Raw genomic sequence first — 25,317 nt, forward strand, 5'->3', positions numbered from 1 at the left:
ATATATATATATATATGTATATACTTATAATATTTTAGTTGTACCTACTACTTATCTGAAAAACCCACTATAATTAAATAATAATAATAATGAAAACTAAAACCCTCCTCTCCTCCATCTTACCTTCCTTTTCCATATTTCTCCTGCCAAACTCATTCTTATGTTCCTCTTTGGAATAAGAGATTTATGAGTTTTTTGAAAGAGCAAAGTAACAAGGATGAGAGAGAGAGAAAAAAAAAATAAAGGAGAGTTAGATTCTTATCTTTTTGAAAATTTGTTTCGAATATTAATTACTTCACCATCTATGATTACTAAACACGATAAAATAAGTTACGTTGGGAATAAATTTTTAAAAACCTAATTTTCTCGGTTGAGGATGAAGAAAAACTAAACTCACCTTAACCTGAATCAGATTTAATGTTAGTTTAATCTTATTGAGGTGATTGAGTATTCAGATTATATTCTAATTAGTTCTTATTCTGTAAGATTTTTAATTTTTTACCCGATTCAATTCTCTAAATTTTATCAGATTCAATTGAACTTGATACTTATTTACTCAAATTGAATCTAATAACTTACACGTGATTATTTCTAGGATAATTCTTTTATGAGTTTGGTAAAAGTTCGATATTCTCAAACCTTAATACCGAAATCAACATTTGAGTGGGTAAGAGAAGAAAAATAATTATATTCATTTAAAGTACTTCTCAACCAAATCATTATAACTATTTATAACGATTTGCAATCAAAGAAGTTTCGGAAAGTATTTACATCATTAAGACTTTTCGTATCATCACAAATCTTCCTTGACATCTCCTAATTATGTTGATTTGGTAAACTTACTTTGATTTATGTTGTTTCATATGAATAAATATATTTTTGTAATAGTTAATATGAGATATGCTGAAATTTCATCTAATTTTGTCATTTTACTAAAAAAAAAAATAGTATTTTGTTAATTTTAGAAAATAAAACTATTTTTGTATATTATAATATGCCCCAATTACAAAATGCAATTTACGATTTACATACATATATATATATATATATATATGTACACTATACAAAGTGTTGTTTCCGGGCCGCTCATAACCGACCCGCTGAATAACCGACCCGCTGAATAATTAAAGTTTAAAAGAAAAGAAATTTTTTTTAAACCCTGGACCAGGAACTGCTTCCATTCGTGTCTTAAACCCCGCAGCTCTCCCGCTTCCCCTTCTGCTCTTTCTCTTTCGGAAGTATTTCCCCTCTACAAGCTCCTTCGTTTCAGGGTCTGCCATGGCCAAGGAGAAATTGAAGCCTTTATTGACATCTTTCACTCCCGACGGTGATATCCTCGCGATCTTTTCCCCAAGTGGGACTGTCAAGGTACTCGTCTCTCCTTCTATATATATTTTCAATATGTATTTGTAATTGATTTATGTTACAAGAGTCGTCGATTTTTGTGTGGAAAACTTTCAGTTACTGTTCACAGATTACGTTGTAAATTTTTGAGTAGATATTAGTACTGATTACAATCGAGAAATAGCCTTTCAAGTGATGATGTCTGTGAAATTTGGTGCTTTTCTCTATTGGTGGTAACTAAAATGAGCCTTTGTTTTTGTTGGGATGTAGCTAATGCTCTAGTTGATGATTGTCAATCTGAAGCTTTTGCTGTACTTAAATTCAGCTGAAGTTAGGCCTTCTCTCTAAATATTTTTCCCTGGTTAAAGACATTTATTGAAGTTTTAATGGTATTTGAGATGAAAATTCAGCCAAATGAATTGCACGAGCAGTATGTTACGAAGGTTGTTTGGCAAAATTTGGCATTATCTGTTCCTGCCCCACTTCTATAAGGATTATACAGAAGCATCCATTGTGAGACTGCTTGGCAAAGCAAATGTACAAGTCCTCTTTGTCTGAGCAGCTTTATCCTTAGGGCATTTCAACCGCTCATTTTACATTAGATTTTCTTGATTCTGTTCATGGATTATTGTGGTCGAGTTATTTGAAATATATGAGGAGGATGGTACGCAAGGCTTTTTTGCCTCAGAGGCCACTTGTGCAAAATTCTCATTTTTGACAACTCCAGAAGAAGAGGCAGAATCACCAACAGTGGTTGCCTTGTGCATGCATGAGAGTGAATTATGTAATTTGGTGCTTAGACACTAGAAGGAAGGCGTTCGGGCCACTTTTTTCCTGAATTTATCATGAGTATCTAGTTGTTTAATGGCTGACGAATTTTGTGTGCGGAATGGCATGCTAGGAACAGGCCCCCTCGTTCCTATTGCCTTTTTTTTGAAGTTCCCTCATTCCTGTTGCTATTATTTGGGAAAATTGAAAATATAAAAGGAAAAAATTAGAGGTTTTGAAGCTTTAGCTCTCATCTTCCGATCATTATAGGTTAATGGTTCCAAAACTTGTGTATATTGTTTAATGGCCACCCTCCCAGCAGTGGAGATGATTTAGGAAAGCTTATAGATATTTTGTTTTCTCTTGGTAATATGTAAGCTTCTCTTGTATACAAGTGGTACTCCCTTGTGCCATGCTTATGGTAATTTTTCTTTCTTATCTGGAAATTTTCTGGATAATTCAACAGACTAAGGAGAAACAATTTGGATTGGTCGTCGAGATTTTAGATATAAATCTGACTAAGCTTTTGTTTACCCCCTTTTGGGCTGAAAGCTTTTTGACTGAGCTTTGTTATGCAGAAAATATATCTTAGTTAACAAATGTTATAGGATTGATGGTCGAGATTTTAGGTATAAATCTGACTGAGCTTTCTTTTACCCCCTTTGATCTAAAGGCTGAAAGCTTTTGACTGAGCTTTGTTATGCAGAAAAGATATCTTAGTTAACAAATGTCATAGATGACAGTGGCCTAGTGGTATATATTCACAAATACTGGTGTCGTGATAGTGAAAGACCATAACTTTGCTTCATGTTGTAAGACAAGACTTTATTTCTGTGATATTGGATCTATATTTTTAATTATGTGTCAATGGATGTTTGTTACCCTATAATACTATATACAAAAGAGTTATTGAGTCTCTAATATGTAGTTCTAACTAATGGAGAATTTATGTTGTAATTTAAAAGCAACACTTGGTGAAGGGATATCTGAAATCTGAAGGAAGAAAAAAAGCACTGGAACTTACATGATTCAATCATGCTATTGATTTTTTATTCTAACCCCAGGCCTTTCTCAATTAAACATAATACTATCACTTTCATAGTTCCATTATGAGTATTTGATGCTTTGCAGTACTGCTTTGACCATAAAGTAATGCTGCATTGCCACCTTCTCAGTAATAAATTACTGATGTATATTTAATTTGAAGAAAGTAATTGATCTCATGTTCTTTTCAACGATGTTTGTTTATTTACCTCTGTTCTTAATTTTTTTTCTCTTTCTTAATTATAGATCTGCAAGACAAGCAATGGAAATTTATTAGCAGAGTGGAAGTGGTCAGATGATGGTCTTATTGGTGCATTTTCATGCATGGCGTGTTGCTTTCTTGGGAAGAAGGTAACAGCATATCCATGATTAAGTCTTTCAGATGTTGATTTGTTCTCATTACTAACCTTATTCACTTTCACATGTGCTATCTCTAAATTATTAGAGGAAAAAGCAGCAAGGCACGTGCTTATTAGCTTTTGGGACAAGTAATGGGGACATCTGGACTGTTGATGCTTTAACTGGTGAAAGCAAGTGGAAATCCATGGAGTGCTGCCGTGAGTATGTGACTAAATTTACTAAGAAATCTTGTAGGCAAAGAGCATTTATTACCCTTCATGTTCATAAAGCCATATGCTAGTATTTATATATAACTTTATATTTGAGTTGATCCTAAGAGTGATAGATATAATACAAAATTTTTTATCCTCTTCAACTCTCTATTTTTATATTCTTGGGAACTTGTGTGGCGAATGAAATTATTATTCTTCTCAAAACAAGTCTGATATTTATGTCTTTTCTATACAAAGTTAAATGATTTTGTTTTGTCTTTTTGGAAAAAAGGGTCTGATAGATGTTGATACAAATCCCTTGTTTTGATGGATGAGTAATTCAGTTCATCTTAATCCGTACAGTGGATTTGCTGGTCTCACTTTTGTGAAGAAAGGTCATGATCTATGTGCTGTTGGAGTTAATGGGAAGGCATTTGTGATGGATTCAGAAACTGGAGAGCTAATAAAGAAGTTTAAAGCTTCAAAAGGGCCCATTTCTTCCTTAGCTTTTTCTTGTGGTGGGTTTTGTCCCTTTTTGTGCGCATCTACTCTGTTTTTCTTGTTTGACTCATTACCTCTCTACATGTTCCAGATGAGAAGTTTGTTGCCATAGCTGGTGGTAAAATGCGGATCATAGATTTGGAAAATGGAAAGGAACTTGTGAAATATTCAAATGATTTGGTGAGTTTGTATAATTCTCTGTAATTTCTTGTCAAACTCTTCCTATCTTTAAGAGTTTATTTCTCTCATATCTTTGCTCTTGCAGGGTCATTTGCAATACATATCCATATCTGATGATGCCAAGATGATTGTTACATCAGAAGCTGGGGAAAAAAATCTTCAAGTGTGGAGTTGTGATTTGAGCTCCAAGACTATTACTAAGGGTCCAGTTCTTAGCATGGCACGTTCTCCATTAGCATTGGAATGCAAAGTTTGTACCAATGAGCAGAATGGTCCAGTTGTCTTAGCACTTTCTAAATCTGGTGTAGCTTACATTTGGAATTTGAAGGTGACCTCACAGGAGGAGGTGACTCCAGCAAAGATCACAGTAAATTCTAACAAAACAGAATCAGATAATCAAAATAGTTCTAGTGGAAAGAAAAGTAGCACTTCTATTATGACTGCTAGATTACATGCCGTAGAAGAAAAACGGATAATAGCACTTGTTGCTTATGGTTCAACAGTATATCTACAAATCAGTATGGTCAATGTGAGCAATCCAGGGGATGACATTGTTATAACAGCTAGAGATGAGTCTGGAATTTACAAAGGAAATGGAATATCTGCAGGGGAAGGTGGGTTTTAAATGTTTATTTTAATTAATTTTCTTGTACTTTTTCTATCTGAAAGTTTCTCTTGATATTTTTAGTCTTATTTGCCTCTTTGCTGTTTCTTCCTCATTTTGTATTTGCTTTCTGTAGTTTATCTTTTTGCATCTTTGCTATCCCCGGTCTCATTTCTTGTAATAGTGAACATCTTGGATAATACCTTCCTTATGTGCATGTCTGGGTGTGATTGTTACTAGTTATCATTCCTAACCAAAAAGCTTTCATATGATTGTGATTTTAGGAATCTATTTCTATTGTTTTGCTATGGCATCATGATATTATCAGTTATTCTCAATGTAATAATAACAATCATAGTGGAACTAATTTTCCTCTCACATAAACGAATATATTTAATTTCTTAATATAACTAGCGAAAAGGTTCTTGCAGATCTGAATAATTCACTGCCGGAAACATTAGGTACTCCACCACAAAGCAGACGAACAAATAAGAAGCGAACTGCACCTGATCCTGATCTCCCAACTGCAATTGGAGTGGATGATGCTGGTAAAGTTTATCTATAGGTCCTTGTTTCTTTTTTCAACAAGCTCTCATTTCTGATTAGGTTGAATCTTAATCTGATTGATTGCCATGGAAGGTTATCTATGATAGTTGTTTTGTCACTACTAATTAAGGAATAAATCATAAAACTGCTCATGGAATAATGTCCAACCTGTTTTCCTGCCAATTCCCATGGAATAATGTTGCTTACTTTTCGCTTTATTCCGTCCTACCCAAAAGACAAAAAAATATTCTCTCTTTTCTGATTTTTTGATATAAAGTTTGCTCCTCAGCTAAGCAGCCAGCATTTTGGTTTAACAATTAAGAGCAGAAATACTGAAGCAGATAATGTGCTCCTCTCATTTCTGTCATAGAGTTCTCCTCTATGCAATTTCATTTGCAAATAATCTATTTACACAATCTATCATCGATTGGGTCTGTGTTGATTCCTAAAAATCATTGGATTTGGAGTTTCTTGATGTCACTGTTGTGAAACCATCTACTATTTTGGATTGTCCTACAGTTCTTTTAGTGGTGAAAAGCCATGATAAATCCAACCTGTTTTCCTGCCAATTCCCATGGAATAATGTTGCTTACTTTTCGCTTTATTCCGTCCTACCCAAAAGACAAAAAAATATTCTCTCTGTTCTGATTTTTTGATATAAAGTTTGCTCCTCAGCTAAGCAGCCAGCATTTTGGTTTAACAATTAAGAGCAGAAATACTGAAGCATATAATGTGCTCCTCTCATTTCTGTCATAGAGTTCTCCTCTATGCAATTTCATTTGCAAATAATCTATTTACACAATCTATCATTGATTGGGTCAGTGTCGATTCCTAAAAATCATTGGATTTGGAGTTTCTTGATGTCACTGTCTAATTGTATTTTAGAAACTATTCTTGGTTATCATGGTGTTCTAACAATAGTTGTGGTCTACTCTGTGGATGAGCAACAACTAGTCTTTGTATTTCCCTTTTTCCTATAAACTGAATAGGGAGCATTGTCTAGGTGTCATTTGGTTGGACTTCTTTTAGTGGGATTTGCAAGTTAAGAACTATTCAAACAAAGAATGTAATTTTTGTACTCAATTTAATAAAAAAAATTTACTACTTCTACCACAAATTTTATGCTTCAAAAGAAAAGATGTCAGCTATAACTGTAAGTAGTAGAAATGAGAAAGCTTCATAATTTATTTGAAACATTGTGTTACTGTTTATTTCTAGTCCATTAAGGTTTCTGTTATAAGAACTCTATTTGTGAGAACTTTCATCTGCTTTCTAAAGAGTTACAGAATGGCACTATTGGATATAGGTCATGGTGAGGATGTGGATGGGGTCCTCGTCAACAACAATGAAAATGAGCCAACCATGGGTGAGAAACTTGCAAGTGTAAAATTGTTAGAGAATGACAAGACTGAAAACCATGAAAAAGAAGATTCCTCTCCTCGTGCAAAGCCTCCCAGTGCAGACTCAGTTAATATTTTGCTTAAGCAAGCACTCCATGCTGATGACCGTGCACTTCTGTTGGATTGCTTGTACAACCAAGATCAAAAGGTGGTTTCCTGCTATAGATTATATTATGAAGTGCAAGACTAATTATCCATAAGCATTAACTTACATATGATTGTATCGTCATTTTCCAGGTTATTGCTAATTCAATCTCATTATTGAATTCTTCTGATGTTCTAAAGCTCTTGAACTCTCTTGTCTCAATAATTCAGTCAAGGTAATACATCATTTGGTTAATGAGTGTGTGCATATATGCATGCAACAAATCATTTATTTTCATTTGAATCAAAATGATATTAGTCCATCTCTTTTCTGCTTATTTTTTGTGTTGCTTGTCTCTATAGTTAGCATAGCTATTTATTTACACAATACAATTTAAAATTAAGGAAAAAGGCAGTAAGTAGATAATTGTTGGCGGTAAAGGTAATTTGTAGTTTATGAAACTACAGGAGCAGATGAACATCTTGTTGGGAGAAGCTCTCCTTATTTACTTTTTTATGAAATAATTTTAATAAAAAATAATTTTTTGCCTTTTTAACTGAGAAATAAAAAGCTGATTTGACCAAGATTTTAGGGGGAAAAAACCTATAATTAAACTTTAAAATAAATTTCACTAATTTTTTAGTCGGAGTAATAAGTTGTCTTTTTTTGTCCTGCTAAAAAATGTTGTCTTTTTTGTCATTTGAAATTTTTAGTTTCAAGGTCTAATATTTCCAAATACTTGACACTAGAGTTTTGAAGATCGGTGAAAAAGTCAAGTATCCAAACATTCTATAAGCTATGAGCCAAAATCCCTATGGACTTAAAAGTGCGAAAAAAAGAAGAAAAAAATGTAACTCAAATAGTGTTGATATTTGCCAATGGTAGAGGTGTTGACTAGCTTGTGAAGTGTTCCTGTAGAATTTAGAGAGAAACTGAATTCTTGTATGTTGTGAATAAGAAATACATGGATTATATAGCTGTCACAAAGAGGAAAAAACTAGAAAAGTAATTACATCAAATCTCTGTATCCATGGGATTCTCTAACTGGTATCCTATATTTTTAGGAATATTAATTTCCTAATATTAGGACAGAAGATTGAGGGATTTTCCAATACTCTCCTGAACACCGCGCCCCCCCCCCCCCCCCCCCCAACCAAAAAAAAAAAAGAAAAACAAAAAGCTGGTCAATATGCACATTTGATTCCCAGCTTGGAGATAAGCCATTCAAATATCACACCACTGAGTCACTTTGTTAGCACATCTGCAAGTTGATCATGTTTCAATTTGATGTCCCCAAATCTAACTTGTTGCTTTGGTCTGAGCTGTTAAAATGATTTTTTATGTTTCACTGCAGGGGTGCAGTCTTGGCATGTGCTCTTCCATGGATAAAAAGTTTACTACTTCAACATGCCAGTGGAATCATGTCCCAGGAATCATCTTTACTGGCACTGAACTCGGTCTATCAGGTTAGAAATTATGACTTGACATGTTTACACTAGTTGTGTGCAAATCAGTGATAATTATGATGCTCTCACTTCCCCTATTCCCATTCAAAATGAAATTTCCCATGCATATCTCTTCTATTTATCTCATTACTTTCATTAAGGAGATGTCATTTTGGTTTTCTTATAATGTCTCTTATTTAGGTCATAATTCCATCATATTTCTTCATAGAGTTTAATCATAACTAGGATAAGGGTAGCAAAAGAAATTAGCATCCTTCTGGCCTTGTGATGGGTTCTTTGGTTCATACCTTTCTTTTTTCTGTAAACGACTATTATACAAAGTTGGATGCTAGGTTCTTCCAAAAGCACATGTTCATCAGAAACGGCTCAAGTTAGATGTTCAGTCACATTTCTCCAGACAAAAAATAAACAAAGAAAATTTCAGTGACAGCTCGCAAGGTGGACTTGCTTGGCATGTAATATAAGTCTATTTAATTTCCCATGTGGTGACATGTTCATATGAGTCGGGTTTGATAACCCAAGTTCCACCATGCACTAAACTTCTATAGAAAAATCTTTAGAGGAGAGTCCTTTGTTACCATGAGCTAGGTTGGTGATTCTTTCTTGATCCTCCTCTTGTCTCATCCTCCACCTTTTAGCAAGGTTCAAAGGTAGGCACCTGTGCAACTTGGGATGCTCAAAATATAAGTACAAATCTAACTCTAACTAAAGAATACTAATAGAAAACTTATTTAACTTAAAAGAATTGAAACTCTAACTAATATTTTAATACTACTAAAATTATAATAATAAACTCCTAAGCGATACAAGAAATCTAGATTTTAAAGAAGTATAATTTATAAACTATCCAAAAATCTATGATAAATCCATTCTGCATCGCTATATGGCCACTTCTACTCTTTTTGTTATTAAGCACCATGCACCCTTAAGCAGGTATCATAAGGGGCATAATTTTGTTTTGTTTTTTCTTCTTCGTTTTATATGCAGCTAATTGAATCCAGAGTTGCAACTTTTCAATCAGCTCTAGAAATCTCTAGTTGCTTGGACTTACTTTATTCAGGGGTATGTTTCCTTGTAATGTATCTTTTATAGCAAGTGAGTTTGTACAGGTATAGTCTTGAAGTTTTTATATATGTTTTTTTTTTTTGCTGACAGATTGTGGGTGATGAGGTGGAAGAGAGTGACACTATCCCTGTGATATATGAGGACAAGGATGAAAGTGATGAAGAGGAATCTGAAGAAGCCATGGAAACTGATGATGATAGTAATGAAGAGGGAGCTTTTGATGGGGTTAGTGATTTTGAAGAAATTGATGACATGAGCGAATGACGGTTAAAATAAGGTTATTCTGGTTCAGTTTTTTGAGAATATGAACTGAAAGTTGTTTACACGATTCAACCACAATGGGAACATGTGCCAAGCTCAAGGAAGTCGAAAGCAGACTGACAATGGCTATAGCTAAGGTTGTGCACTGCCTAGCTTGAGTTTGCAACTGGTTGGAAATTGAGCTGTCGAGGCTAAAGCCTGTTATGAGAGTTTGAATAGTCCTGCCGTCCTCGGATACTTAGGCAACTAATCTATAATAGCGAAAGGGGTTAGCTTAATTAGTTACCATTCAATTCAATGTTTTCTCTTTATCAGAGTTTTTTTTTTTGTGGTTTGCTAGCAATATAGAGGTAGGACATTTAACTGAGGGAACCCAGATTGTTCAGGTCCAGCCAAAGAGATTAGTGGATTTTGTGGCTCCAAACTTGTGGGTAGCATTTATCATAGCGAAGAGGCAGGAACTAAATTGCCAAGGAACAGGGGTATGACTCAGATTCAAGTCATCAGTTTTATTATAGAACTGTCATTTTTTGTGTGAAATTATTATATCATTTGAATTGTATGCCTTTGGCTAGCATTATCTGGAATTTAGTTGCTAATTTTATTCAAGAATTTTGATGTTCAAAAGACATAACATATAAGATTATATCTAAGAAACGAAGTTAAGAATATGCACAGATTCTTCCATATAATAAACTTGTTACCAATTCAACGTTAACCCTACAAAGGCGCTATCAAAAGCCTCCTCATTGTAAGAGAACATCCAGGGAAAATTTATACTAATCTAATTGAATCAATTGAAAAGCCTTCGTATTCAACTTGAAATGTGTGTTTATGTAAATGGAAGTTGGAGAGGAGAGACAATCCACAGTCCCTCTGTGAGACCGTAGTACTCATAATCTTCTTCCTTGGTTAACTTTACCGGAAAGAAGTCATTCCCGAGATTAATAACTTGTAGGATCCTGGAGACGAGCATAGTTGTCTCTGTCTCTATTCTACGTAGTGAAAGTTGACCTTTTCCCAGCAATCTGATCACTAACATTCTGCTCCAAGGCTTCCATAGTTGAATTTTTTTTGTCTGCCGTCAAGCGAACTATTGGGTAGAATATCTTGCTCGTCTACCTCATCATCATCGACAGGAGGGGGCAGCTTACCAGTCTGAGATGTTTCTGTGGACATCTCAACGTCAACCAGCACTGTTATGAAGACAAGAGTTCATTTCCACGATGTTGCATGTGCCATGCATGTTAGAGTAGTCACGTAGACTGCTATTATTTTCTGGTTAAAGAGTGCTGATTGAGTCCTCTGAGTCTCTCTTCATCTTTCTGAGCATAGCTACCTGGATCAGGGCCATGGGGAATGGGGTCTGGAGGGTGGTCCAGCGGCCCTGGGTGGTCACTGGGGGCTATCGGAGATGACGCAGAGAGAAAGATGTCTTTTTCAGATAAATTAATACACTTAGATATAGGATATGTGATGGAATAAATGAACTTGTAGGAATTCAATTTAAACTATGAAATGATGAAGCATTTTGAAACAAATATTTCTCTCATTAGCTTTTAGCTTTAATTCTTAACATATATATATATATATTTTATTTTTACAATATAAAATACAGAACAAAATGAGAAAATTGATATACAATATCTAATTTATAAAACCGATCAGGCGTATATATATAAATATATATAGTTACCTACATATGTAGGTGGGTATTTCATGTGAATGGTAACCAACCATTAGGATCTGTCTGGTTGATTGAAATTAAGTTCTTGGCGAAGGTTAAGGCGAGAATCTCCATGTTGACCAAGCAAAATTTGTCAGACGATGATCTGAGTCTTAACCCTGCAAAAATGGTGGAATATGAGATGCCAAGTGTTGGATTATAAGTTTCATCCATTACCTATAAATACCATTCATGTCTCCTGGCTTTTCAATCAGCTTTCATTTCATTCACAATTCAAACTTATATATGCACACATTTATAATACCAAATTCTTCAAGTAGGTCAAGAAAATGGCAAGCCAACAATCCCACAACTTGGCAAACAAGGCTGGTGAAGCTGCTGGCCATCTTCAGGTCATCTCTTCTCTTTATTACACAATTGATATTTTATTTTTTATTAATAATAACACATGAGAACACGGATTTTCACTTGAACTTACAAATTCTTATAAAATAAGAAAATATCGACTATTTATCCGGAAAATGATTAAGCAACTAATGGATTAAACATATATAGATAATTAACCTAAATGGGTTTTATAATTTGCAGATGAAGAAGGAGGAGTGCCTGAACCAGACATCCCATGCCATGAACAGGGCAACTGAAAACCAGTCTGCTAACAACCCTAATTCTTATGCTTCCCAAGCTACCAACTTCCTTCAACAGGCAGCACTCAAATCTCTCTCTCTCTCTCTCTCTCTCTCTCTCTCTCTCTCTCTCTCTTATATATTCCCAACCAATATAATTTTATATTTAATTTATTATCATACACTAAATAGAGACTTAATAATTTTACTAAATAATCAAAACCCAAAACTTAAAATGAGAAAACAATAGGTTTGAACCAAATGAAACGTATAGTAATCGAAATTTACGTGTATGGATTTGCAGACAGGAGAGCAAGTGAAGAACATGGCACAAGGAGCAGCTGAGGCAGTGAAGAACACTCTTGGAATGAACAATGAAAACAATCCTTCCGGCCACAACGAAAACAATCCTTCCCCCCACAATTCAAACAATTCTTCCTCCCACAACTCAAATAATCCTTCCTCCCACAACTCAAACAATCCTTCCTCCCACAACTCAAAGAATCCTTCCTCCCACATTTCAAAGAACCCAAATCCATCTACCAGGATTTGAAGAAATCTACATCTCATATCATTCTATTGGGAGTTTATTTGATTTGATTCGATTTTTCTTTTCTGGTTTTCGTAATAAGAAGTTGTTGAGATGCATGTATTCTCTCTCTTCATCCCTCTCCTCCATGGAGATGTGGCTGTGTAATGTTTCTAATTAATATAATATCATAAGTTTTCTGATTTCATTCGTCTCCAAAGGGTAAATTGTTTTTTACTTGCTTATATTTATTAGTTGCAAATAAAAAAAACTACGTGAAATCCACAAAAAATAAAAATAAAAAGGTTAATTATGTTTGAAATTAATTTAAAATTTTAATAAAATATATTTGTAAATTTATATTTAGAAAACAACATAAATTTTCTGTAAAGTTATTGGCAAAAGATTTATTAAAAAGTTTATACATTTAATTAATTAAACATCAGACAGACCAGTATTTATATTCAGAACCGGGACAAGAAGCTCGTTGCCCATTTTGGCGGGCAGACGGCTGATCATGAGCGTCTTCTCCACCTCATCTTCTCCTACCTTGTCAAAGGTCTCAGTGATAAAGAAACGCCTTCTTGAAGGCTTCACCTCCTTCAAGCAGATCAAGCATGTCCATGCAATGCTTCTCCGTTTCGGCCTCGACCAAGACAACTACCTCCTCAACATGATCTTCAAGCACATTTTTCATTTCGGCAACACAGTGTACGCTTTCCTCCTCTTCTCTCAGATTAAAACTCCCAACATCTTTTTATGGAACACCTTGCTTCGCGGCTTCGTCTCTAACGATTGCTTTCATGAAGCTATTAACTCTTTTGTTTCTATGAGGAGGAATGGCTTTATGCCCGACAGTTTCACCTTCCCTTTCGTCCTAAAGGCTTGTGCGAGAGTTTCCCGTCTTGAACTGGGGCTGAAAGTTCATGCTCTTGTAGTCAAAGCGGGGTTTGATTACGATGTGTTTGCTAAGACCAGTTTGCTTTCTTTGTATGCTAAATGCGGGTGCTTGGATCATGCACTCAAGGTTTTCGACGATATTCCTGACAAAAATGTCGTTTCTTGGACCGCAATCATTTGTGGGTATATTGAGGCTGGGAAGTATAAGGAAGCTGTTGATGCTTTCCGTATGTTATTGAAAAGAGGTGTGAAGCCTGATAGTTTTACGATTGTTCGGGTTCTGTCTGCTTGTGCTCATTTAGGGGATTTGGAAAGTGGGGAGTGGGTAGATAGATACGTATCAGAGATTGGGATGGCGAGAAATGTTTTTGTGGCTACTGCTTTGGTGGATTTCTATGCCAAGTGTGGAAAAATGGAGAAAGCTCGAGTTGTGTTTGACTGGATGTCTGAGAAGGATGAAGTTTCTTGGAGTACTATGGTTCAGGGTTATGCATTTAATGGGTTGCCAAGAGAAGCTATAGACTTTTTTTTCCAGATGCTGAGAGAAAATCAAAAGCCTGATTGTTATTCAATTGTTGGGTTTCTCTCTGCTTGTGCCAGGCTTGGAGCTCTAGAATTAGGAGACTGGGCCAGCAGTTTGATGGACAGAAATGATTTCTTGTCTAATGCAGTTCTGGGAACTGCTTTGATCGACATGTATGCAAAATGCGGGAGCATGGCTCGAGCCTGGCAAATTTTTAGAGAGATGAAGGACAGAGACCGAGTGGTTTGGAATGCTGCAATTTCTGGGCTTGCCATGACAGGACACGTTAGACCTGCGTTTGCTCTTTTTGGCCAGGTGGAGAAATCAGGTATTCAACCTGATGGTAACACTTTTGTGGCTTTGCTTTGTGGGTGTACTCATGCCGGTCTGGTTGATGAAGGGCGTAGATATTTCAGTAGCATGAGACGTGTGTTTTCCTTGACTCCCACGATTGAGCATTATGGATGTATGGTGGATCTTCTTGGCCGTGCAGGTTTCTTGGATGAAGCTCATCAATTGATCAAAGATATGCCAATGGAGCCTAATGCCATTGTTTGGGGAGCTTTGTTGGGTGGATGTAGGCTACATAAGAATACTGAATTAGCAGAACATGTACTGAAGCAACTCATTGCATTTGAACCATGGAATTCTGGAAATTATGTTCTCTTATCAAATATATATTCAGCGAGTCACAAATGGGATGATGCTGCAAACATTAGACTGATCATGAAGGGAAGAGGGATCCAAAAAATTCGTGGATGCAGTTGGATTGAAGTAGAAGGAGTTGTTCATGAATTCCTTGTGGGTGACAAATCCCACCATTTAACAGAGCAAATATATGCAAAACTTGAGGAATTAGCAAAGGGCTTGAAAGCAGCTGGTTTTGTCCCTACAACGGATTATGTGCTGTTTGACATAGAAGAGGAGGAGAAGGAGCATATGCTTGGCTTCCACAGTGAAAAGCTGGCTATTGCATTTGGTCTAATCAGCACAGCTCCTACGAATGTGATTAGGGTAGTGAAAAACCTTCGTGTATGTGGTGATTGTCATGAGGCCATAAAGCTTATTTCCAATATTACTGGCAGAAAGATAATTGTCAGGGATAACAACCGATTTCATTGTTTTGTTGAGGGATCATGTTCATGCAAAGACTATTGGTGATATTATTATTTGAACTTTTTGGTTGGATAAAGCTTAAGCTGAAACGGAACCAAAAGGGTCATGTTCAGATTAATAAACCAACCACACTGACAGAACAAAGGTGATAAACAATGAGGCTTAGAGGCAATATGAGCTCTTTATATTATCTCATAGCATTGAGATTACAGGCTATGGCATAAAAATGGATTTTCAAGGATAACTTTATGCCCTTCCTCCTCAACATCCAAATCTGGGTCTTGCAAGTTTGTTACAAAAGATAAAATAAATTGCCAGATCCAAAGCCACAGCTTGGCTGAATTTAGGTATTCTTTTGTTATTGGGTTTTTCATCTCTAGATTTTTCAAATAGTCTTTTGTTTGTCCTTTTCCTACATTTTCCTGACTATAAATGCTTTGCTTGGACTTATAGAGGATGCCTCAATACAGATGAGAGGTACTTTTTTTTTTCCTGTCGAAATTCATACATTTCATAAAACAAACTCCTATGAAGACACAAGGAAACATATGACCCGACTCGAATCCACAACCAATAAGAGGTATTCTTTAGTCCCAGTCTTAGTCCTTCTGTATGCCTCATCCCTTCTATTGGCGTCTGATTCTTTTCCTTCTACTTTTTCTTTGGTTGCACAGATCTCGAACGTAGGACCTTAAATACAATTGGTCTGTAAGTCTCTTTCCTTCTCACCTTTTATTGGCATCTGACTTCTTTTTCTCTCCTAATATCTTTTTTTTTTTCTTTGGTTGCACAGGTCACAGAGTACAATGGGAATATAGTTCTTTCTGATTGTCAGTTTCCTTTCCTATGTTTCTTGTTATATGATCTAAACCATTGATTTTGTTTCTTTTTAAAAAACTTGTTATTGAGTTCTCTAGTTCTGTTTGTATACATTTCCTCTAAATCTATGACATAATGACATAACTTTGCCTTTTGCTTTTAAGAAAATGTATATCGACTCTTGGGCTTTTGTAATTTATGTTTCAGTTACTGGAACATGAATTAGCATTATCTATTGTGTATTTATGTTAGCAAACGATTTTGAATGACTTACAAGTATTTTGAGTTTTCATTTATTTTAGCAAATTCACGATTACAATGTGTTATCTAAAGAAATTTCTTACTATATGTTTAGCGATTTATTTAATCAGAATAAGAAAGCTTGATAGGATTGGCATGAATGGCTGGAAACGATGCTCTTTAGTGTTCTGTACAATGAACATAGTCAATGTTTTTCTTCTTTATACAAAAACTTCTTTTCAAAAAAGTTTATTTTATGTTCATTTTAAATGCTATTCTGCAGTTCCTGGAGATATTTCATTCTCTCCCCATGTATACTTACTTCCTGTTATGAATTTTTAGGTTTTAACCAAACTCGGGCTTACAAGTAATGTACCTGAGAAATGGAGGAAGAACAATAACATATCATTAGGTTTCCGCAAAGGATGACAAGAAAACAAGATCAGTATCCCTTTGAATTCGGAAAGCAAAAAACTTCCATTTCAAGACATTGAAGCCTTAATTGCGAAGTCTTGATGTTACAGAAGGTTGTTTGAATGACTTTGGCATTCTCTTCCCCTCTCTTGTAAGTTGATGTAGTTAGAGATGTAGAATACAAAGATTAGAATTATTCAAATTCTCACTGAACCATTACTTATGTATTTTCTTCTCCAGTTGTCTGATGAATCTGTGACCCAAAGAATTTTTCATGATTATTCAAATTGGTCTGAGACCATTTTCATTCCTGTTCAAACTTCATGGTGAATTTGCAAATTTGATCTTCAAATTCCATCTACTTGCTTTATTATTATCATTATTATTGGTATATTGCTTCACAAATCTTGTTACTATCATTTTGTAAATCTTCCAGTTTTCTATGTTGCAACTTATCTTCTTAGAAAAACTGTCAGTGCATATTTTTCTTTAATAAATTACATCAAAAATGGGCTAAATTAAGTCCTTTGATGATTTAAATTTTTTAGTTGTTAGAATTAATTAAAAATTATGACCAATTAAGAAACTTTTAATTTAATTATACAAAAATATTCTACTATAATTAAATCTCTTGATTAATTTATGATAATTGTCAACATTAGTATCAAGCCGGCTAAGGTTCAATATAGTTAAATAAAAATTTTAAGTAATTAATTATATTGAATAAAAAAAACCCTTCATCAGACTCTTTGTAGGACATATTTTCATGAAATAAAATATATATTTTTTTAAATAACTCTAAGGTAAAATATTTAATCTTCATTTTAATCAATATAAATAATTCTTAAAAATTTTCTTCAACACAATTATTATATTAATTTTGATTACTATTATCTTCAATATTAAATTAGTTATATAATTTAGATTTATATGATGATTATAAAATTTCTCGAGAGATTGAGATGATAATTTTTTATTTATCCATCCTAATGTATAAATAAACGATCAAATAGTGAAACTCGAAGTTTTTTGAGAGACACTCTTGTAAGAGTATAAAACGTTTAATTCTAATGTAAACTTTGCATATCTTTATATGGTTACTAAGATGGTTATAGGAGTAAAGGTGATCAAATTTTTGTTTAGACGAAAAAATCAGACTTTATTAAACTAGATCAAACACTCGGTCTATACAACAAGTTTTATTTTTTTAAAAAAAATAGTATATTTTAATTTACTATTAGTCGAAATTAAAATAAAATAATAATTTAATTTAATTCAATCTAGTTCTAAACCGATAACGACCCTATATTATAGGGTCAACTATAATAGGGAAATATGGTAATAATATTGTAGTAAATTATTTTGTCTTTAGTGACCAAAAGTTAGTTATTTTTCAAGATGTCTCTTGGGGGAGAGTGAAGTTGTGTAATAGCATTTTAAGTCTTTTATCCCAAAACTGTCTAAAAAGTTTTAGGGCATGATTAAACAGATCCAAGGCTCTTCCTTTACTGCAAGAAGAAGCCCAACAAACGCACTGAAAACCTAATACGACTGTAATCTCTTTTAGATTTTCCGGATAGACATAGAATTTTGGATGTTTTGAAGATTTATTGAGCGAGACGGAGAAAGATAGCAATGTCTCTAACGTGCGTGAAGATGTCTGAGGATGTGTGGTTAACGTGTCTCACTCATGCATTGTCAACTGAGACCGAAGAGATCATGGGGCTTCTTCTCGGTGATATTGAGGTCTGATTTCAATTACCTATCCAATTTTTGTTTTCTTAAGCTCGTCGATCATGTATCGGTGTATGTGTTTGTGAATATATGCAGCGGTGATGCTGAAACTGGAACTGTTTGGGTTTTGGAAATGTTAGACAAAGTTTGATTTGATTCACGTCGCCCTGAAAATTAGATTTCCTGCGAAAACCCAAGTTATCCGTCGCCCAAAGATTTTATTGATTTGTCTCTTGAAAATATTGTTTAGTTTTGAAGTTGTATTTTCTCCTGGAAATGTTGCTCTTGCAGCGAAAATAGGATGAAATTCAGTTGGCTTTGGGATTTTGATTTTGTTTTGATACACTTGTGAACTTATTTTCAGTTGAAGTCAGCGGCATTTTGCTATTGTCGTCGTCATTTTTTAAGTTTCTTTTCTTGGGGCTATTGAGGTTTTGCTTTTGGCGCAGAATCTTATTGAATTGGACTATTGTTACTGTTGGAAAATAAGAAATCGAGCTGTTTGTTTTCTCTGTGGTCAACCTCTTCTCTAAGTACTTTCCACCACGGATGAAATGGGCATAATGGTTTTCTTTCCTATTGTGTATTTATAATTGTTTTATGTTAGAAGATTTTACATGGCCGATTCTATCTCTGTCTTTAGTTTCTTGACATGGTTCGATCAAATCCAAATTCTTTTCTCTTTTCTAGTTTGAATTTAACTTGCATTACATCCGATCTTCGGGAACTCGCTGTTGGAGGAAAACTGTACAAGTACTTCCTCAGCTTTTAGTCCTTTGAAATTACTATCTTTTAGCTGACAGTGGTTATGGCTATGTGAATTTTGGCAGCTCATAGGAACTAGGATGCTATTTTCATGTAATCTTTTGTTTTTTATGATAATTATTTTTCTTGTATGCTGTGTTTGTCTCTTTATCTTTTCATCAGCTGGATAACTTATCCAATGTACTTTTTGTAATGTTCTCTCCTTTCTCTTAATAGTAATTCTTTTTTCCATTAAAAAAGGAACTTTAGCAACTTATGAAATCAGAAGTATCTCGAGATTTTGTTGGTGCTTCTGCCACCTATCTTGTGTTTGTGATGAAAATATGACATTGATTTCTTTGTTGATATGCTAGAACTTGTTATATATCTGGTTATTAAAATTGTTGCTTTGACAGGACATGATTGGGAGGTCGGGATTGTCTTTTGAACATGTCTTTCTTGGTTTTTTGTATATATGTGTATATATATATATATATAAATTATTCACCTTTTTTCTTTCACTTCCAATGGTTACTTGTTTCGAACATCTCAGTACTCAAAAAATGGAAGTGTAACTGCCTTGATCTGGGGAGCATCACCACAGTCACGATCTGATCGGCGAAAAGACAGAGTGGAGACAACTCCTGAACAATTAGCTGCTGCATCAGCACAAGCTGATATATCCTTGTTTCTTGTCTTCTCTGAAAATTCATCTTTTGGCCCTTTATCTCCACCATGGGATACTACATTAATGTTCTTAGAGAAGTTTTTTTTTCTTTTTTTTAAATAAGTTCTTAGAGAAGTTTTACTTCTTTACTTTCAAATATTTCCTGATATGATGGGAAGACTTTCATATAGTATACATAGTACACTGAGTTTTCTTCTTAGATGGCTGCCTGTTTGTGAACTTCTGCTATATTCTTTTTAAATGTATTGCTAGGTGAATATGGTACATTTATCTGATTGTTGCATTTGCATTTCAAGATTGTTAGCTTTGTTGTGTAATTAACTTCACAGCACAGAATGACTGCATCAACTGGAAGAACAACAAGAGTGATTGGATGGTACCATTCACATCCTCATATTACAGTTCTTCCTTCCCATGTTGGTATGGATTGACTAACTATTATTTCTGTTGCATGTTCTTCCTCCTTTTTTGGTTTGATTATTGCAATTTCTGTTGATTGTTCGAATAAAAAATTACACCTACCTGTACTGCAGATGTGCGAACGCAAGGAATGTATCAGCTTCTAGATTCTGGATTTATTGGGCTGATATTTTCGTGTTTCAGTGAAGATATAAACAAGGTTCAGATCCAATGCATGATAAATGGAAAATAGAATCATTCAAATGTTTTTTTTAATATCATCAAATCATGCTTTGATTAATTTAGGTTGGAAGAATCCAAGTCATTGCTTTCCAGTCCTTGGATGGGAAGCAAAATCTTATGCCAAGACCTGTTTGTCCATCACCTGTAAATAACAGTTCAGTGATTGATATTGAATCCTCTTTGAGTTCCTCAGAGAATACATCTGTGAGATCTGCTCTTGCTAGAGCAGATAGTCCTGAAGAAGACACTGGTGATTCCAGAACAATTTCAGGATCTAAGGTACAACCAGCATATACTTTCGAAGAATTCTTTTAGATGATGTTAGTGGCTTATAAAATATGACTGGAATATGTTTTTCTACAACAGTTGGGATTTTATCTTTCAAAAAAAAAATTGAGGATTTGATGCTGGTGCTCTAGTCATGTTATATTCCTAGTCATTTTGCTGTGGTGGATGTGATTTCCAAATAAGTGAATTAGTTAGCAAGCATATGAATCCAGCTATTCAGCAGTTCCATTTCCTGAATATGGCAAGTTTCTGTTTATTGTTTTCTCACTCACAAGGTTTATGTCCGTAGGCAGACACATAATGACATATGAACCCAGTAATCCCCAATGCTTTCAGTCACAGCTTACATTTTGAGTTACTGTTCACTGCTAAAGTCTGAAAATGCTCTTTTTTGTGATGATAATTTTTTTCCACATAATAAATGAACTGATTGGTTATCAGACTTTTAGGCATTTTCTGCTTTTTGACTGCTCAACCAAATTCCTGCTTGAATATCAAGCATGATTAACACATTTTTATTTTCATTAGAAATTCATCTTAGGGATAATGCATACTGTTTTGTGCACAGTGACTTTCCATTTCTATGTTATCACACATAAAAGAAAATATGACTAGGTTTGCTGTGAAATTTACGTGTACTGTGTTGATTGAGGGGTTGACCTAGTTTTGATAATTGACTTGTTGAATTTGTTTAATTTCCTCCACATGAGAGAAAGTTCGTGAAATATATGATCAATAAAAGGTTTTGTTTAAGTTTGTCAACAAATTCCTCAACTATTAGTCTCTTGTGTTCAAATTAAGAATCATTAAATATGTTGAAATTCTTTCAGGTGTTATGCTATCCCAGATTAAGTTGGGGATATGAAAAAATAGGAATGCCTTGTTTGTAAGACCTAGGATATAGAATTCTCATGCCTGCCTCCTATAGTCTTGGAAGGAAAATTTTAATCTTTGAATAAGCATCCCTAATAAATTCTCGAAGTAGCTAGTTAGAACGGAATAAATTGCAAAGAGGAGCATAAGGCTTTAACTCCTGTCCCCTTGGTAAAGAAAGCAGGTCAAACCATCCGGTCTAAAGGCAGCAGTATCTTACATATTCTACTTTTTGTGAATAACATATCGAAGCTGCTTTGCCAATTTAATCTGGATTATTAGTATATTTTGTTTGGCATAAAGATAGTCAACCTACTGGTTACCTGTAAAAATTACTACACCTGCCATCACGTTTCATTTCGCTCTCCTGCTCTAAAGAATAGCAATATTAGTATGAATTTTTAGGAACTATTTCTTTTATTCCATTTTCTTTTTCTTCTTTTTCTTCTTTTTCCAGTGGAGCCAACCAATGAGATTCGACTATCTTTGTTGATTAAAATTTCCATACTATATCTTTGAAATATTAGTTGATACTGTTACTAACATTTTGTGTATGTCTCTCAAAAAAAAATGTGTATATGATTGCATAGGGTGGGGGACGATCTTCAGACTTGGGGGTGTTCTTTGCTAATGCTGATGCTAACTCTCTTGGGAGAGAGAAAACTGGGGGAAATTATAATACTAATAACTTAAGCAATAACATTGATGAAATAGACCCAATGGATATGTCAGCAGGTATGCAAGAAGCAATGCACCGATCAAATTTGGACATGAGGTATACTTGAGTATGTTGTTGGTTACTTATTACGGTATTATTTTCTTCAAATTAATGTTAAATCTATTGTTTTCTTTTTCTGATGCTGTTGTATCCATGTTTCTTCAAGATGCTAGTGCGAAATGAAATTTATTTTAGTGGATTCTCTCTACCTAAAATGCATGAAGGGCTTCCTCAGAAAAAAAAAACATGAAGTGCACTTTGTAGGTGTTTCAGAAGTTCGACGAATGGAGGACCCAAAATTGAATCATGCTTGTGTTTGCGTTCTTCTTTATTGTTTGAAAGTTATTGTGATGTTGTTTACTTGGAAAATTGCTTCTTTGGTTCTTGTTTCTGTTCAGCAGGTGTTTCTTACTTTTGGCATGTAGGCAAGTTTTATGTGTGGAACATATTTTAGTGATTATCTCATGCACATGGCACCAGTGTTGGTATTTGTATGTAGCTATATTGTAATGTGTGATAGCATGTCTTGGTATGGTATTATGGGCCATGGAGTTAGTGGTTATGACAATGCCAGATAGTTGAATGTTTTTGCAGTTGTCTATTTCTGATGACATTTATTTTTCATTTTTTTTTTCTCATCCTACTTGGTTACCTCCCAAGTTAGCATATGTTATAGATTTATTTAATTTTTCTTTAATCAATTTATTGTTGGTTTCCCTTTTCACTTATATTCGAGTTCAAGTACTCATGATGTATGCGTGGTGCAGTGGTGCTGAGTATGTCCGAAAAGAAATTCCTCTTCATGTTTTGCCAACCGCATCTCTTCTTAAACTTGAGTCACCTTTAACATCATTTACGGATTTGCAACGTGTGTTATATGAGGAGGAGCGAGCAGCATATACCCAAGCTATTTTGCAACATATGAGGTACTTATTTGATGCTAAACTATTGGCATGCATTTTCTTGTTCTTTCTTTTGTGAATTTTCTCATCAGTTATTGTATTCTGATTTTCTGCAATTTCATTTTCTTTTCAGGGAAGGAAAAGTGCACCCTCTTATGTTCATTCATCATACATCAACATATCAGGCTTCCATGTGCAAATTAATTGAATATTGGTTAGGAACAGATGCCTACCTCTCACTTATGTATATGCTTATCCTATGTTGTCTACTTATGAACTTCATTGCAGTTTGAGTCCTGCCATAAATGCACTTCAAGATAGGTTGAGGGAAAATGAAATCCAGGTATGGAATTACTGAATTAGCTCTAAGGATTGCTTGTTAACCAAGTAGTAATCTTGAATAGGGTTGTGTTGGTTCAATGTTCCCGTAGCTGATTATGATTGCATCTAGTTTTTAGTGGTGTCCTATTTTGGTGGGCTAACAACTAATGGCACCTCATACTTGTCCTTGAGGCATTAATGCTATGGATCATTCGCTTTTATTATTCATGGGATAAATCATAATTTTCCTAATTTAAACTATCTGGAAATAGCTGGCAAGGCTGATTGATGAAGCTAAGACTTTGGAGGTTGAGGTCTCCAGAGGGAGTGAATCAAGTATTGGATCTCCTCATGCTGGCCTATCTCATGGACTCCGAGGAAATGTTCTGAGTGGTCAGAGGGATTCAAGGAACGTAGCTGACACCAGCAGTTTGAGGACTGCCGTTGGATCTGGTAGCCGAAGCAGAAAAGGGTCTTAAAATTCTGACTTAAACCCCCTCTCTACATTCTGTAAGTCCTCACTGTCATCTTTGTTGTCACTGTTCCCTTCTCCATTTCTTTTCTGATCATATCTCATAAAGTATGGTGCTATTTTTTGAATTCTACAATATCAGAATCCTTTCCATTGTCTAGTGCCTGTAAATGATTATCAAAGTTTCCTTAGTTCACTACAAACTGTCAATTAAATTTAAGAATTAGATACTCACATTTTTGTTAGAAAATTAGTATTAATTTGAATGTGTCATCAAAATATAAAGTATTCCCCTAGTAAACAGAGTTGCTCTTGAATTCAATCCAATACTTTCCTAAATCCACTTGTATACTGTTCATATGATGCCCAGATGACACCAGGTGATGAATGCTTTTGAGTTTGCTGAATTTATCTGGGTTTGCAATAAGAACCAGAGATAACGGGAGTAGTGACATGTGGCGAGGGAGGAGAGTTCTCTTTTTGAGTCTGATCAACTTTGTTGAGTCCCAGAGAAGCATGCATCCAGAGGATGGGTGATGGGGGGAGAGTGGTTAAAGAAGAGAATGTTGGTGTATATAGGCTACCTGGTTTTATAATGTCAGGCTGGCATGTGTGGTGCAGTTTTATCTCTTTTTTTAAGTTTTATGGATAGTTCCCATGTCAGGGACGTAGGTGACAAACAATTCTGTACTCAAACTATGGTTTGTGTCCCAAATGGAAAATTGTGCATGATTATTAATCCAAAGGGAAAAGGAGCGAGCACCTGCATTTTTTCTTCTGTGGGAAAGTCTATGGTGCCTCCATTAATTCATAATACTCTACCATCATTCTATGGCATGATCAGTAATTTTACTTCAGAGAGCTGTTACTATGAATTTACAAATGAAGTCTATACAAATTTTGAATTGATTCTGAATATAGGCTAAGGTGTAATTTGCTCTTTAGGAAGAAAAGTTTTGTTGCGATATCGATGTAGGACATAATATAGCGTCATTATTCTCGAGGATGTTAATCAGTCAACGAAGGAACTCAGCTCCCCATATTGTGAAAGATGGGATGGCTCGGTGCTCCTCATACCCAGACTTTGGGCTGCTGCATGGTTCTTTATTCCTGACCCTTGTGGAAAATTTCATTTGTAGCAGCAACACAGGAATATTTTCTGAAACAATGGCGTCAAGAATGTTCTATCCAATGGGGGTACCAAATTGGTTTTAAAACTGCGAAAGAGCTCAAAGTACCTCCAATTGCACGCTAAGTACTCGAAAT

At 34.8% G+C, this 25,317-nt stretch overlaps 4 protein-coding genes across 5 annotated transcripts; all 4 read left to right on the forward strand.

Annotated features, from left to right (window-relative positions):
- Positions 1-1,150: 1,150 nt before the first annotated feature.
- On the forward strand, positions 1,151-10,427 carry LOC110825874 (WD repeat protein). Its single transcript, XM_022056399.2, has 12 exons — positions 1,151-1,368; positions 3,403-3,507; positions 3,602-3,717; positions 4,071-4,225; positions 4,300-4,388; positions 4,474-5,002; positions 5,424-5,540; positions 6,845-7,086; positions 7,176-7,258; positions 8,378-8,489; positions 9,477-9,551; positions 9,645-10,427. The coding sequence occupies exons 1-12, from the start codon at positions 1,279-1,281 to the stop codon at positions 9,816-9,818; spliced, it is 1,887 nt and encodes a 628-aa protein (XP_021912091.2). The 5' UTR covers positions 1,151-1,278; the 3' UTR covers positions 9,819-10,427.
- A 1,310-nt stretch (positions 10,428-11,737) lies between these two features.
- On the forward strand, positions 11,738-12,865 carry LOC148266111 (late embryogenesis abundant-like protein). Its single transcript, XM_088221058.1, has 3 exons — positions 11,738-11,894; positions 12,091-12,207; positions 12,433-12,865. The coding sequence occupies exons 1-3, from the start codon at positions 11,832-11,834 to the stop codon at positions 12,679-12,681; spliced, it is 429 nt and encodes a 142-aa protein (XP_088077184.1). The 5' UTR covers positions 11,738-11,831; the 3' UTR covers positions 12,682-12,865.
- A 229-nt stretch (positions 12,866-13,094) lies between these two features.
- LOC110825876 (Pentatricopeptide repeat (PPR) superfamily protein) lies at positions 13,095-17,024 on the forward strand. Of its 2 annotated transcripts, none has more exons than XM_022056403.2 (5): positions 13,095-15,543; positions 15,650-15,776; positions 15,871-15,904; positions 15,990-16,026; positions 16,598-17,024. In XM_022056403.2, the coding sequence occupies exon 1, from the start codon at positions 13,175-13,177 to the stop codon at positions 15,239-15,241; it is 2,067 nt and encodes a 688-aa protein (XP_021912095.1). In that variant the 5' UTR covers positions 13,095-13,174; the 3' UTR covers positions 15,242-15,543; positions 15,650-15,776; positions 15,871-15,904; positions 15,990-16,026; positions 16,598-17,024. The 2 variants fall into 2 exon arrangements, with proteins under 2 accessions (XP_021912095.1, XP_021912097.1); XM_022056405.2 differs by having other exon boundaries at positions 15,871-15,900.
- A 1,072-nt stretch (positions 17,025-18,096) lies between these two features.
- BRCC36A (Mov34/MPN/PAD-1 family protein) lies at positions 18,097-24,908 on the forward strand. Its single transcript, XM_022056396.2, has 11 exons — positions 18,097-18,415; positions 19,701-19,826; positions 20,168-20,255; positions 20,369-20,454; positions 20,541-20,756; positions 22,229-22,413; positions 23,124-23,282; positions 23,392-23,472; positions 23,547-23,601; positions 23,852-24,089; positions 24,422-24,908. The coding sequence occupies exons 1-10, from the start codon at positions 18,305-18,307 to the stop codon at positions 24,056-24,058; spliced, it is 1,314 nt and encodes a 437-aa protein (XP_021912088.1). The 5' UTR covers positions 18,097-18,304; the 3' UTR covers positions 24,059-24,089; positions 24,422-24,908.
- The last annotated feature ends 409 nt before the right edge of the window (positions 24,909-25,317 follow it).

This window comes from Carica papaya, chromosome 5 (assembly GCF_054855325.1).
Source record: "Carica papaya isolate Zhongbai chromosome 5, ASM5485532v1, whole genome shotgun sequence".
NCBI lineage: Eukaryota > Viridiplantae > Streptophyta > Magnoliopsida > Brassicales > Caricaceae > Carica > Carica papaya.

Bases quoted from the DNA above. Each gene is read 5' to 3' on its own strand.
- LOC148266111 (XM_088221058.1), top strand. From the start codon at position 11,832: ATGGCAAGCCAACAATCCCACAACTTGGCAAACAAGGCTGGTGAAGCT. The intron at 11,895-12,090 runs GTCATCTCTTCT...TATAATTTGCAG, and splicing joins AAGCTGCTGGCCATCTTCAG to ATGAAGAAGGAGGAGTGCCT. The intron at 12,208-12,432 runs GCAGCACTCAAA...ATGGATTTGCAG, and splicing joins CTACCAACTTCCTTCAACAG to ACAGGAGAGCAAGTGAAGAA.
- BRCC36A (XM_022056396.2), top strand. From the start codon at position 18,305: ATGTCTCTAACGTGCGTGAAGATGTCTGAGGATGTGTGGTTAACGTGT. The intron at 19,827-20,167 runs ATATCCTTGTTT...ACTTCACAGCAC, and splicing joins CTGCATCAGCACAAGCTGAT to AGAATGACTGCATCAACTGG. The intron at 23,283-23,391 runs GTACTTATTTGA...TTTTCTTTTCAG, and splicing joins GCTATTTTGCAACATATGAG to GGAAGGAAAAGTGCACCCTC.
- LOC110825876 (XM_022056403.2), top strand. From the start codon at position 13,175: ATGAGCGTCTTCTCCACCTCATCTTCTCCTACCTTGTCAAAGGTCTCA.
- LOC110825874 (XM_022056399.2), top strand. From the start codon at position 1,279: ATGGCCAAGGAGAAATTGAAGCCTTTATTGACATCTTTCACTCCCGAC. The intron at 3,718-4,070 runs GTATGTGACTAA...TAATCCGTACAG, and splicing joins TCCATGGAGTGCTGCCGTGA to TGGATTTGCTGGTCTCACTT. The intron at 8,490-9,476 runs GTTAGAAATTAT...TTTTATATGCAG, and splicing joins CACTGAACTCGGTCTATCAG to CTAATTGAATCCAGAGTTGC.